General features: G+C 44.0%; 1 protein-coding gene and 1 pseudogene across 1 annotated transcript; one reads left to right on the top strand and one right to left on the bottom strand.

Annotated features, from left to right (window-relative positions):
• Window positions 1-12,618: 12,618 nt before the first annotated feature.
• LOC147416908 (uncharacterized) lies at window positions 12,619-14,031 on the bottom strand (annotated as a pseudogene).
• Window positions 14,032-14,125: 94 nt separating this feature from the next.
• On the top strand, window positions 14,126-14,410 carry LOC147416907 (uncharacterized). The gene has a single exon (XM_086507969.1). It carries the CDS (start codon window positions 14,126-14,128, stop codon window positions 14,408-14,410), a length of 285 nt encoding a protein of 94 aa, XP_086364095.1.
• The last annotated feature ends 266 nt before the right edge of the window (window positions 14,411-14,676 follow it).

Raw genomic sequence — 14,676 nt, 5'->3', positions numbered from 1 at the left:
GACTATGTGGTACATCATTTCCTGCTGGATCTTCTCGAGTTCTTGTATTAGCCAAGTAGAGAGGTTGATCAAGAACTTCCTTTGGTCAGGACGTGACACTCAGATAGCCCGAGCCAAGGTGGCTTGGCAGGTCATCACTTTTGCTTGTTCACAGGGAGGGCTTGGGATCATTGATCCAGCACACCAGAGCAGAGCCCTTCTTGGGAAGTTCATCATTAGAGGACTTCTTCGAGGTGAGGAGCCCTGGAAGGAGTTCTTGCTATAGTGGCTTCGTGCTAGGGTGCCTCAGGCAGGAGGCCCTTGGCAGCCTTCGACCAGATGGATCTTTATAGAGATGCGTAGAGTTGGTTTGAGCAGGAGACTGGAGGACCGCTTCGCTGTGAGTTTGCTTCGCTCTTGGGAGCACTTGCGGTGTGGCTTGGAGCAGAGACAGCCTACGTGCACGGAGGAGCACCTACGGTAGCCCCTCGTTTGGAACCCCATGGTTAGCACTCAGAGAGGCCACTTGGTTGGTAGTCGGTCTGGGGTCCCATGGCAGCAGGTCCAACGCGCTCTTTAGGTGACTGGCTAGAGTTCACAGGTTTGTGAGAGGAGGTACAGGGCCTTCAGCTACAGGGCATGAGAGGGGTGCAGAGCATGTGCCAGGACATCTCAGAGTTAGTTCCAGCTGAGTGGCTCACGCCCTCGAGCCAGTAGCACCCCCGTGGATGGGAGCCTTCACATGACTGGAGGTTCTCATCTCAGTCAGGGACTGCTCATAGATTGTCCCATGTCCTTTATTTGAGCTTTAGGGTGAGGGACGCCTTCAACAAGTTGCAGTAGAGGCCCCGCAGGTAGCAGAATGTTGTTTTCAGAGATCCGAGTAGTGGGCATCTGTGGGAGGACCGTTGTCATAGACCCTGACCCAGTAGCTCTTGAGACTGGACACTGGAGGCTGTGGGCTTGGGAGTGTTGTCCAGTGGCACGAGTACAGTGGGATCCTGGTGATTGGCTATGGAGGGATCCCTTCTCTTTTGCAGACCACCCAGGAGTCAGGTTCTTTCAGTACACTGTTCGACTGGGACGTCATATACTACCAGCACAGAGAGAGGCCTGCCCCGCTGCAGCACCTCATTGGCAGGAGGAGGGGCTCACAGCTGAGTTCCTGGCAGTTTTTTGGGAGAGGTTGTGGGACTCCAGACAGCCAAGGCGAGTCACCTTGTTTCAATGGCTGGTCGCACACAGAGCTACAACAGTTGGGAGCTGGCTAGTGCATAGTGGTCTCTCGGCCGCATTGCAGCTTGTGACCACCTTGTGGAGAGTCACTGTCACTGTCTTTGGGACTGTCCCTTGGCCCTGCAGGTGTGGCTATGAGTTCTTCGTCTCATGCTTGCTCTCTCCACGGCTCAACAGTACACCTGGGGAGCAGCGGCTTGGTCCACCCTCTAAGGCCCGGCACTTTAGTTTGAGTTATCTTCCACCAGTAGGATGATAGTGATGCAAGAGGGGCGACCTACACTCCAGCCTGCCTACAGAGCTTACTCCACAGGAGTGGTGCAGTGAGAGAGAGGAATGTTGGGAGCTCATCAGTGGCCTGGCACTCTGGTTCATCTGGTGGGCCCACTGCTTCCGCATCTTTGAGGCTCACCCCATGCCACCAGGAGAGACTGTTTGATTTCTGGCTAGAGCTAATCCACACTCTCAGAGGACAGGTCGAGGGACTACAAGGCATCTTCGACCGCATGCGAGAGTGCAGAGAGGCTTTCCTTCGACTCTGGAGTCCTGGGCCTTTCTACACCATGGTCGAGGGTGTACTTTGATGGCACTACCGACCACCTGTATGGCTTTTCCCTCCCCCCATTTCTTGATTTAGCCCCATTGTACATATGCTGGTTTGTTCACTGGTAGAGTCTCCCACCATGGTTGTTGTAGCCCTCTCTTGAAGAGGTGGTTGTAGCCCTATGGGTAGTTTTAGTAACTAATAGAAGGATCTTTTTCTCAGAAAAAAAAACATTACACAATGAAGTGTGAGAGCGTCGTCAGACACAATGAATAAGAGGATTCAAGGTCCCTCTTCCCATCATAGAGAGAATCCATTGAAGGGGACGCCTCTAATCAAACACGCAATACTAATCATTGATCACTTTGCACACAATCATGTGATTGAAATTAGCCTTTCACATCAATCATCCTAATCGAAACTCTTAATCACACACCTACACAAGCATGCAATTAACACGTCTACTTCGCATTAGTGTGGCCATTCCAATCCATCCCATCAATGCTACTATGCGTGCACATACATTAATCACATACTTTGTAGAGAGAGAAAGAGAAGGAAGGCACGTCCTTCACACACCATGGCCAATGGTGTGGATAGAAGAGATTAAGATAAAAGGGGATTAGGGATCTAGCATTACACTAATACAATCTCACTTCACATAATCAAGAACAAAGAAGACTAATAAAAAAGATAGTGCATTTGATTAGTAGAAATCAAGAGCTACATAGGCATGAAAATCCCATGATTCTCATAACCATCAACTCTACAAAGAGGAGAGCTCACCCAAGGAATGACTTATCTTTTAGCATAGGGCTCTTTTATAAGCATGGACCTCAAGTCACTATGCATTACAATTGATTAAACCTTTAGCCTTAGTCTATACAAATTGGAACTCCTAAATGAGCCCAAGACCTTATACAGTGTGAATAAGAAATATTGTGCACATCAATAGCACATCCTGAGCTTGGTGCTTGCATAATTGGTGTAGCATATCTTAGCCACTGCTAACATTTCCCTCTCCTAAGTTGGTGCACGTCCTCTTGTCCCGCTAAAGTAGAGCACGGTGACATGGTTGAAAGTACGTCCTTGAAGGAATGTTTACCTGTCAAAACATAAAGCAAGTCATAAGTATCAAAGGCCAACAAAGATGAATAAAACATGAAGTGCAATGAAATATTATGCAAAGTGAATTTTTGCTTTTAAAATATGGATTTATCATAGCCATAAACTAAATCACATAAAGCAAAAAAACATTTAGACTATTATGAAGATTAAACCACTAAATTTTTTAGATTTATGCATGTAACATAAGTAATCAATTATGACCCTAGGCTGATGCAAGTTCATAAAGACTAGCCTGAAAACTATATGATTAATCTTAATAAAGCATCCAAGTATTCTATCATGTCTACGAGCCACAAAGAAGCTCCTAATCTATTAGTACACTATCACGTAGCTTTATAAAGCTCATGGAATAGAAAAAAGTAAAGCACTTCACAAGGCTACCACCCCAAGGAAAGTCAAGCTACAACTCTCGTCTCCTTGAAACCTCAAGAAGGTGTTCCAAAAGTCTACTAGCTTACCAAGGTGACAACTAACCCCTATCAGCTTAGGGCATCGGTTTAGGGCCTTGACCAAGCAAACCAAGGTGGTTCCCTTTGTCTGCCAAGTGCCAATAAGGTGCTAGGTCTCACATACACACACATAACATATAATTTTCATTTTCATGTGTCTAGTAGCATTTTTGCTACTCTTTCTTGACACCTTTTTTGGTTCATTGTTCATGTTCTACCAATTTCTTGTTGCTTTCATTATGAGAGTGCTTATGGTAGATGGACTAAGAGACTAAAGCCTAATCATAGATTTTGGTCATGCTAGAAATGAGTGGAGTATTAAGATAATCATTAGAAATATAGAACTAACAAGCAATAATCCTACATTAACATAAGGTCAAAGTCAATTACCCTCATTATCACACATAAAGCCAAATTTCTAACAAGTTTAATATTCATTGTCATAAAATTTAATATTTAACCAACCCAAATGATATTCTCATATTAAACTGATCATTTAATGTGGGAGAATAGACAAGAACAAGGGTTAGAATATAGACATGTGCTTACGGGTCTATCTCAACATGGGGCCAATGGTAAAGGGTCCAAATGAGAGATGATCTATCAAAGAGCAAGGCTAGCTAATGGAGATTAAATACCTTAGGGTTAGCTTCATTAAAGACCTTAATGGTTAGTGTTTAAATTATTTGACCTTAGGAAAGCTAGGGTTGTGCTTGAGGTGGGAACCCGGCCATAGCTTGAGATGCTTGTCGTCCTTGCTTACTAAGGTGCTTGAGGTGCTTGTCGTGCTTGCTGACTAAGTTGCTTCACATCCTTAATGATTGAGGTGCTCCATGACTAAGGTGCTTGAGGGGCTTGAGGTGTTCGACAAAGTCAACATGATCCCTACTCAAGGGGGGCAAGCCCTCATTGTAGGAGGTAGATAGAGAACACACACACCCTCACACAAGGAAATCTTGGTACAAAGAAAGAATATAGGACACTTGTCGAGCTCCTCTTCATGTTGCCCTCATTATGTGCCTAAAGCCTATCGGTTGGCCTCCCAAGGGGTCCAATGATAATCTAGTTAATTTAATTAATTGTTTATGCATTTATCAAGTCCTATCTCTCAAAGGGGAAAGGGGGATACTTGTCCCAAAGCTAACCTTGCTTCTTGATATGCATTAAGCATGTGATTGGCAAGGCTTGAGGAGGTCCAATGAAATGCAGGCTCGTGCTAGTAGAGGGAGTGGACCAAAGCAAGGAGGGGGCTAGGTTGGGGGGTATACTCTCCCACACACACACACATACTCATTGTGTGAGTTGCAAAGTGCAAGAGCTCTATCTCCTTCTCCAAGCTTGTAGAGAAGTTGAGAGCCTACACCAACACTCTTGGCTATGGAATGCAAACCAACCAAGAGTCATGCCCCAATGCTTAAGCTTGCCATTTTCTCCATCTTCACTACTATGCTATTATGTATACTAAGCAAGAAGAGTGATGATAAGTAAGGAACTATATCTTTCTCCTATGAATGTTTCTTCTTCCTCTTCCCTACCCTCATTCCCCGCTAGCTCGCTCCACCTTTGAAGGTGTTTGAGACCTTAGGACTAAGGCTAAGGATGGTTAATGATTTTTACAAAGTATATGTTATGCTCGTGATGCATGAATCTTTCCATCTTCATTGCATCACCTAGGTCACAAGGAACACAAAGATTGCATTGTACCAAGTCTCTCTTGATGGGAGAATCCATAATACAAAAGCCTATTGGAGGGGGGACCGGTTCCACATAAATTTGGTCCTCAACTGTTGTCAAGTTTTCTAAACTCTCTCTCTTGAAAAATTATTGTTCATGCCAAGTTAATTAAGTTCACCGTCTATGTTCTCAAAGTAGTCTCACAAATATGCTTACTCTAATTCTCTTAACTCCGCTATTTTCAAAGTTCATAGGCCATTTCCATTACATTCACAAAGAAAATTTCATGTATGTTTAGTTTTTGAAAATGAAAAGAACCATAGCTTAAAACCAAATTCACTTAATCCAAGCAAGCAAGAATCGTAAAGATAAGCAAAAGAGCACTGCTATGGAAGGATTTCACCTATTCGTGCTCTTTGAGCCTCCTTGATCAAGCATCCACTTTGGTAGAGGCCCCTTGATTCTTTTTATTTGCAAGCCAAGCTTCTTGAAATTAAAGTGTTAGGAAACACAAACTCCAAAAAATCATTTATTGAAAGCCAATAAAAACACACAAAAAACATGATTGAAATCCTCATGCTAGGGTCTTAAATACCCAAATATACCAAAGGGAAAAACCCTAGGAAAAAAAAGTGCCTTTTGTTATGCAAGGTGCTCTTTAGTAGAAAATATATCCATACACACCAAATATGAGAGAGATAATGCTTCTACATAAGCAAAATTTTCAATTTGTAAGCCTCTCAAGCATAATCGATAGTTGAATAAGTGCTAGCTCAAATGAAATGTGAAGATTTAGATCAACATATGAGCTAGAGATAATGCAACTTTTAATGAAAGGAAATGGCTCTTGAAAGCTAAATTTTGCAATGTGAAAGCTACCACAAAATGTTGGCTAAACACAAGCTCGAATGAATTTTAACATTTTAAACCAAGCACATATCTAGAATTTATACAACCTTAATGAAAATGAAATGTAATGGCTCTAATTATCCACATTTTTCAAGTTAATGCAATGTCAATCCCTCCCGCATTTGCAATAAAATCCCAATGTTGCCACATCCCTTTAAAATGAAGCTCAATTGTTAGTGCTCTTAAGTATATGGTCATTCAACACAAGATTTAAAAATCAACCACAAAAAGTGTTCATGTTAACTCATGATCATTCAAACAAGCACAATGGTTAGTGCTATGTGATTTTTTTGCATTCAAATCAAGCACTAAAATGCACAATCTATATCAAACCCAAATTTAAAGCACAAGACTTCTTGACCAAGCATGAATGCATCATCAATGTAGCTCACAAATGAAGCTTGCATGCATGCCAAAAAGAATTTTTCTTTTTCCCATTTAGTTCAATGCAAATGCCACACTAAACCATGTACAAGTCAAATTTTTGGTGCAAGTAAAGTCATTTGTGCATAGAAACCATCACACAATCAAACCACAAGCAACCAATATCCACACAATGCTCATATATAGCACATTTGGCATTCATAGCAAAACGGGAGAGGAAAGATTATGATGAACTTTTGATTTCCAACTTTATCTCAAGTGGTTATGAGTTGACTAACATCTAGGCATTTTAATGAATCATTACAATTAACGCACAAGATAATCCTCAAATCATTATGCAAGGTTCTTCATTAGCTAGATTTTATTTATTTTTTCCCAATGCGTCATCACTTACCTTTGATGGCTAAGAATATGCCCCTTTTGGCCTATAGGCAAATGAAAATGATGGTCGTTTTTTGGTGTGGTCGAAACAAAAAACTTGCATCCACATCATAAATGCAATTCAATTAGAACCTCTTAAAAAAGTGCAACAAATTTCAATCGATTCGAGATCAGTTGTAGCAGAAGGATGGGAAATTCTTCTTGTTATGAGGGTTTTCTTTTTTGATGTTTTTGTTTTTACTCTGCAGTGAGCTAGAGCTCTCAGTTGAGGGAGAGAGAGGGCAAGATATAGAGGTAGTGTGAGTGTGTTTGTGAGTGTATGCATCAATGGTAGCAAATCATACCAAAGCAGCACGTCAAGTGGGTCCATGGGCAAAGCCATACATGACAATCGGTGGAAGAGGTGTCATTGTGTGTGTGTGTGTGTGTGTGTGTGTGTGTGTGTGTGAGAGAGAGAGAGAGAGAGAGAGAGAGAGAGAGAGAGAGAGAGAGAGAGTTCTAGCATGAAACCCCCCCGACAACATCTCCTTGTGTTGCGAGCCAAGACCACCAGGGATGAACGTGGGGTGGTTAGCTTCAGACTGCACCTATTGCAAACCAGTGAGCATCAAAAACATTAAGACATGTTTTTGTGTGTCTGATGTCGTTTGTTTTTTTTTTAAACAAACGGACTTCCAAGGTCACAATTATCGAGGATACACCCACACCTTTCTGGTAGAATCATCTATGAACGTGAGAAAGTAGTTCGCCCCCCCTAGAGTTTTATGTGGCGTTGGACCACACAAATCACTGTGCACCAAGTCTAGAGGTTTTCCTAGTTTCTTATTCAATAGCGAAGATGTCAATCTAGTATGTTTTCCATATAGACAATGCTCACACAATGGAAAGTCTGTGTAATCTAACACAGGTAAGTAGCCAAAATGCTGAAGTGTTTTCAGTCCCTTTTGGCTAATATGCCCTAGCCGGCTATGCCACAACTCAGGAGACGACATCTCGGCAACATAGATAGAGTGTTCGTCGACACTCGAAACAAACAAAGAGTACAAGGATCCATTTTTATTACCTTTCATCATGATAGGGTTTTTCTTGAGGATCATCCAAGAACGATTACCAAAAACTGTAGTGTAGCCAAGATCATCCAATTGCCCTATAGAAAGCAAGTTTTTCGTAAGCTTGGGCACATGTCTGACATTCTGCAGCACAAAAGTAGTGCCATTATGCATCTGAAGTTTCACATCACCAATGCCAATAATATCAAGCTCATAGGAATCACCAAGCTTGACTATTCCATGCATGGATGCATAAGAGGAAAACCACTCTCTATGTGGTGTGACATGAAAACTTGCACCCGAATCAAGAATCCAATTCTGTGCATAACCCTCATCCTGTGCAACCAAAGCATCTCGAGTGAGATATGAAGTGAAAATGAGAACATCTGAGGCATCTGCTATCACCTCGGCATGAATCTCTGTGGGCATAATGAGCATCACTGGAGGAGGAGCATCCTCTACTACAGTGGTAGGTATGGGAGACTCAACAAATTGAGCTCCTCAATCTTTACTATACTTTTGCCTTTGCCAGAATTATCCTTTTGCATGTTTTTCTAATCTCTTAGGAAACTGCAACAATCCTTTTGCTAGGACTACGAGGATTTCGCTCTCTACTTTTGCTTTTGTATTTGTTCCTGCCACGGCCTCTTGCCTTTGTTGAACTGCCAGCCATATATGCATCTCCATGACTAGCACCATCGAGAGATTTACAACGAATCTCTTCAGTGAGCAACGCATCTGTGACAACATTGAACTCTAACTTGCCATTCGGAGTTGACTGTGCAAAAGATATCCCATGAACTGGGTAGAGAGCATAACAAGAATATAGACTTGAGTTCATCGTCAAACTCCTTAAAGCCCTGAGATGTCAGTTGACTGAACAAGGAGTTGAACTCATTTAAGTGACCGGAAACTGTGCTACCTTCTTTCATGTTGAGCCTGATAAGAATTTTCATGAGAAAAAATTTGTTGGATGCACTTTTTCTCTCCCATGCTGAACATAAGCTATCCCAAAGTTCCTTGGTTGTTTTCTTCCCTATGATAGTGAAGAAGACTGACTCGGCTAGATGTAGACGTATCGTAGCCATGGCTTTTGCATCCAAAAGCTCCCATTGAGCTTGTGTATAATCATCATCCTCTGCGCGCTCTTTCAACTGTTCTGAGAGGCCTTTTTTTATCAAAACATCTTTCATGCGCTCTTTCCACATGGTGAAGTTGCTGCCATTAAACTTCCGAATGAAATACTCCTCCTTTTCTGAAGAAGAAGCCATCACTGACAAGAGGGTTTGAGAGGTGCCAAACTATGGCGAGAAGCTGTAGAAATTTGGGCAGAGTAACCTTTGTATAGGGAGTAAAATCTCAACCGAAATAGACTCAAAAGTGCCAACAATGAAAGTCACGACTCGCGGGAAGTAAATCCGGTAGAGTCTCCTTTGTATGAGGAGTCAAAACTCAACTCAAAATACACATAAATGTGCCAACTGCACTAACTGGGCATCTTCTGCACAAAACCACTGTTGTGTGACTGCCAACTCGGTGTCAAAAGCATAAATAACCATCCAGATACATATCCTATGGTGGGGGTACCGTAAAGGGGAACTCCAGCTACCTGTATCACCAAAGGTGTCTCAACATTCGAGCACACCCCAGCTCAAAGAAAACCTCATGCTATCGACCCTCCAAAGGCTAATGCAGATACAAATGGACTAGCCACAGTCTCAGAAAGGGCTCTTCCGATCCGAGTCTCACAAACGGCTGGGAAAAACTATCGAAATAGCCAAAAATGGCTCCACACGTAGTATAGTGGATAGTGTCTGCAACTCAACATACATGAGTAAAATTGCACTCAAACAGGTGCCAAGAACTGCTGCATGCAGTGAAAGCCTGATCCCTGCGAGGATATCTGCTCTCAAAAGAGCTTAGTAGCACTAGGTGTGCTCACAATAAAATGCATCTGTCAACGCATATATTCGTAGAGAATCTGCTTTCGAAATGACTGCCAAATCTCCTGTGAAAGCGCTGTGTCTGGTAACCTGGAGAATTTGTGGGTGAATGGGCTGAAAAAAACCCCTTGTGACCTGTAACCTGCGTGTCGGTGTCGCTATGTGCCGATTTCTGCCGTCAGGCTGAAATATGCTAGTCGAATAGCCGTCGAAGGTGTCGTATCCGTAAACTATGTCGTACAGTGCAATCGGTGCGCTCGATGCCGATGTAGGGTGTCACTCCTCTATGATAGTGGTACCTTACCCGCACATGTCGCAAGCACGGTCGTCGATCGCAGAAACGTGCTCGTCTAGGGAAACGCCCGGTGTCTGGGTCGAATGTCGGAGATCTGCCGCAATGAGCAGTGTTGAGCTGGTGCGCATGATTGGTGTCGATGTCGATGTTGCCTTCCGCTGCCGGCGGGCGGAAGTGGCTAGCCGAGTAGTCGTAAAACGCGAATGCTCGAAGCCGATATGTCAAGATCTCTCCAAGCTCATCGGACTCGGTGTGCGCACGTCGAAGTCGGGTGACGATGTCGAAGAAGTCGATGTCAAAATTGGAGAATCGCTGATGTCGATGATGAGACCCTGGTCTTTGTCTCTCACTCACTCACTCGCTATGTGTGTTGCTTAGGCTCGCTCGCAAGCTCGGTGTCAAGCTCGCCTTTTAGTTTTTGTCGAGAAAGTATCTTCCAATCTCTTAATCAAGCTGTCTCTCTCTCTCTCACAACTGCAATTTCTGAAAAAAACTGTCTTTCTTTTCACGAGCTCGAGGAGAGGGGTCGGGGGATTGGGATTTAGTCACAGGCTCGGTGGGAATGAGCCCTTGCACACACACTATGAAGTTTGAAATTTTTTAAAAAATCGCTTTCACTCCTCTCTGTTGAAAGCCTGCTCTCTATCGAAAGCCTACTCTCTGACGAGATGACAAGCATGCTTTGTTTGTGCCCCCCACAATTCCTTTCCACTGTAAGATCTCTCACAGCTTTGGGATCTGCTCGACCTGCTACCCCTAAACGATTGCTCCTCTCGACCTTGCTCGCCACTGTTGGGTGCCCAAATTGCCTCTGTTATGATCTGTTGCACGACCTCACTGTGTGTTGATTTTGATAGTGTGTATGTGTGTGTGTATCTTGATTCTGCTCACGAAATGAAACTCAGAATTTGTGAGCTGCTCGTGATGCCTGCAGTAGCCACTCTTGATATGTGAGATCAGTCTATTGCTCGCTATGCTGCTTGATTCCCAATTGTCCGACCTGCTCACGACCATCTCAAGGTTTTCTCTTTGCCTTGCAGCTCGGTACCTGATTCCCTCTGCCTTGGTCGAGCTCGATTTACCTTCTCGGTGCCGGTTTTTGCTGTTGCTTCTCGCTAGCAAAAGGCTGCCTTGTCATGCTTGCATTCCTCTGCAGAATCTCCCCAAGTTGCCCGATTGTGAATCTCCTCTACTGTTGCACCCAATTCCCCTTCAATGGCTCAGCTTGATTCTGCCCACTCCCTCTGTGCAGATGCTTCCCAAGATTCCCTTGATTCCAAGGGTCGCTTCAATACAGATAGGGGAAGGGAGATTCCGGGGGTGCCTCGATTTCCCCTTGCAGTGCTGCAGAGTTCGGAGTTACCCCCCAATTCAAGCTCAAATTGCCCAATTGTGCCCTGCTGCTGCAGAAAACTCACGAATTTCCTTCTTTCTTTTGTGCTCATGGCTCTGATGTTCAAAGACCGATCTGCTCTTCTTTCTCCTTCTCCGAGCTTTGTCTCAATCTCCAAGCTCGAGCTTTCTTTCGACTCCCTCTCTCGAGCTCTGAGCTCCAAGCCCGGTTATGGTTGAGCTCTCTCCAGTTCTTCAGGCTCGTGCTATGGCTACCTCTCGCCGTGCAAGCTCCGCGATCTCCAACCGCCACCATTGATGTTCCCACCTGAGCTCTGATACCAATTGTTGTGCATGTAACGCGTGTACGGAGTGTGTGCAAGAGAGGGGAAGAAGAGAATGGGGAAGGGGATGATACACAGACAGCCTATGTTTGGGTTAGTGGAGAACAAAGAGTAGAGTCAACCCTCTCTCTTTTTCTCCCTATATTGTGAAATCATGTATAAAAGGGTGGTTTCCCACGACCACCTGGCCTACACCCCAACAAAACACACACACACACACACACACACACAAACTTAATATTTGAAGTTACTTATCAATGCAATAGTATTCGTCCTAGGGTTCCGACTGTGTGGCCATTCTTTTTAGAAACCCCATAACATGGTATATGTTCACTTTGGCTACCCTACCATTGCGGGGAAGAATTTGGTGGTGTTGACATAGGTGATATTGAAAAACGTTAAAATTCACGCGGTGGGTTTATCAGGGTGCACTAATCGAAGAGTGTGAGGTTCATAGAGTTATCATCATTATTAGTGGTGTACCAAGGACGGTGTTTCTTGCACTTGAGTGAAAGAAGAGGAGAAGAAAGATATCAATGAAACAAACGAGTTTTGGTGAGAGAAAGGTTAATTCTTTTTTTTCTTGGTGGAATCTCTAAGCCCTTATCCAAGATATTTCTAAATTTTGACCGTGTTGCGCCCTCTTGGAGCCCCGATACACAACTTCCATTGCAAACCCAACGGCCATCTCTCTCTCTTGAGTTCAACTCTCCTCGTCGCGGATAGATCTTTAGGGTCTCTTTGGATAGTTTCCTACGACATTAAAATTCTCTTCTTCTCTCTCTTACAAAATAATTACCCTCTATGCGTGACTGTCTCTCTGTGATGACATTCGCTTGGAGAATGGTGCCCTATTTACTGTGGTTGGACCGCTGTGTTCTGTAGCGCTTGCAGACCCCCCCATTGCCGCGCTTACGCCGCTTGAGTCTCTCACCACCCTCTGCAATACCACCATTTACCACTCCCTCTACCTATCCATGCTGGGGAAGTCCTTTTAAGTTGCTGGGGAAGTCCTTTTGATGAACCCTACAAGCCTCGAGAATGGACTGCGAAGATGGATGATCGGCAAAATCTTTCTGCCTGTGATCCATTAGCATTGTCCTCCCTCTGCAATCAAAAAAGTTGCACCTAATTGTCGTCCATCACCCTTCAAGTTTCCAGGAACACTGACTTTCTTCAAAGCATCTCACGTTAAAAAGCATCTTGGCTGTGCTAAGAATCACTGATTTTCTGCTAAGTGCCTAGTGAATCTTCTTGCCATTATCAATGTAAAGCTCTCTATCTCAAAAGCCACCCTGTTGGAACTCCTCAACACCAAGTTTCTCAATTCCAATGAAAAAAACACAAACATTGTGGGCGTCGAGTGTAGGAACGATCTTCTGCAGCTCCAAAGCATTGTGTCTGCATAGCTTGCATTCAAACCTCTGCAAAGCATGAATAACTACGGTCTGCTGATCATGCTAGAAAGAGTCAACTTTGACAGACTTCGCATCAGCGGATGATAGCCGTTTTTTGGCTTTCCATAATTGCCATAGTAAGCTACCTCACCCTATCAAATCACTCAAACATTTTGGTTATCCCTACCATTTCACTGTACATAGGCGTGTGTGAGTTAGGGGACTTTCTCCATATTTTCTTAAAAACCCTCAATTAGCTAGTCATTGGGCTAGTTGAGCCAAAAAAAAATAAAAAAAATAAAAAAAATAAGTATATTATAAAAAAAATAAAAAATATAAGTATATTATGGCCCATTTGTGTGTAAATATTTTATTGTATATTGTGGTGTGTGGGTCTTGTAGGTGTGTCCGACCACCTAGTGTGGGAGGACTCTAGTAGGTTCTTGGCATATGTAACCAACCTCTCTTACTATAAGAGAGATGACGGATTAATGAATTGGAAAAAGCCTAGTTTGGTCTAGTCTCTCTCTCAGGTGTCTTGTAGTGAGCACACTACATTGGTGGAGATGGCGGGCAGTTAGAAGGGTTTCTTGGGTTTCTTTTTCACTTTCTTGCTTTCGTGCCATGGCAAACTTCACGTTTGATCCTGGGTAGTAGGCTTCGCCTTGTTCATGTATAATCTTCTAGCTCACAACAACTCCACCTGTTCTGTCCTATCTTTCGAGGACGCAGAACCACAACGCCACCCTGTCGAGTGCTCATCCTCAGTTGCTTTTTGGGGAGGATGGCTGCCTTTGCCTTGGATACTGGGTGAGAACTGGCCAGCAAAGCCCGCTGGTTGATGCACACGGACTCTCAGAGCTATTTCGTGCAGCATCATCCGTCGTGTGCTGCTTATCAGATTACCCTTAAGTCATTTCTTACCCAAGCCGCTCTGGTCACCTCGACACTAGTGCAGACCCATCTCTCCACAGGCGATACACTCATGTCTGCTTACATACAGGCCAGCAAGCTCATTCCTAGCCAGCCAGCGAGGGGTAGGTCAGCTACCACTACCATTAGGTCCTGTATTTATGAAACCATGGTGGCTGCCTTCCCAGACCTGCAAACTACAGTGGCCCGGTATACCAGGATTGCTCATCACTCGCAAGACTCTCAGCCCTCATCCCTCGCAGGCCAGCGACATAAAAGAGAAGATCGTGACAAGCGAAGGCGAGTTTCAGAGTCTAATTCCGCCTCTTCTGTACACATTGAGTACCGCATTCTCTGTCCCGATACCAAAATTGGCAATGTCATTGGCAAAGGGGACAGTATAATGAAGTCCTCCGAGACGATAGTCACACCAAGATCAAGGTCGAAGATGTGATTCATGGTTTTGACGAGCGCATCATCCACATCACCTCCGTCCTCACAAAATTCATGGCGTTCAATCTCTGCTCAGAAATCACATCTTGATTTCTTTGAGTGTTTCCTGCAACAGCCTGCATTCAACGAGCTTCGCACAACCCATTCTTTGGAGATATTATGTTGTCTTGGTTTCCAAGAGGTTTTCAAAGGTCCCTATTTTCCGCATGCTAGACGAGACGGGAGTTGCTGCATCTTTGGTGCAGAGGTGCCTAGTCTGTTCATTTG

Source organism: Adiantum capillus-veneris, unplaced genomic scaffold (assembly GCF_014529385.1).
Source record: "Adiantum capillus-veneris isolate H3 unplaced genomic scaffold, ASM1452938v2 Hic_scaffold_379, whole genome shotgun sequence".
NCBI classification, from domain to species: domain Eukaryota; kingdom Viridiplantae; phylum Streptophyta; class Polypodiopsida; order Polypodiales; family Pteridaceae; genus Adiantum; species Adiantum capillus-veneris.
The sequence above is the reverse complement of the archived record's forward strand: the minus strand, read 5'-3'. Positions and strand labels throughout refer to the sequence as shown.

Bases quoted from the DNA above. Each gene is read 5' to 3' on its own strand.
- LOC147416907 (XM_086507969.1), top strand. From the start codon at position 14,126: ATGGTGGCTGCCTTCCCAGACCTGCAAACTACAGTGGCCCGGTATACC.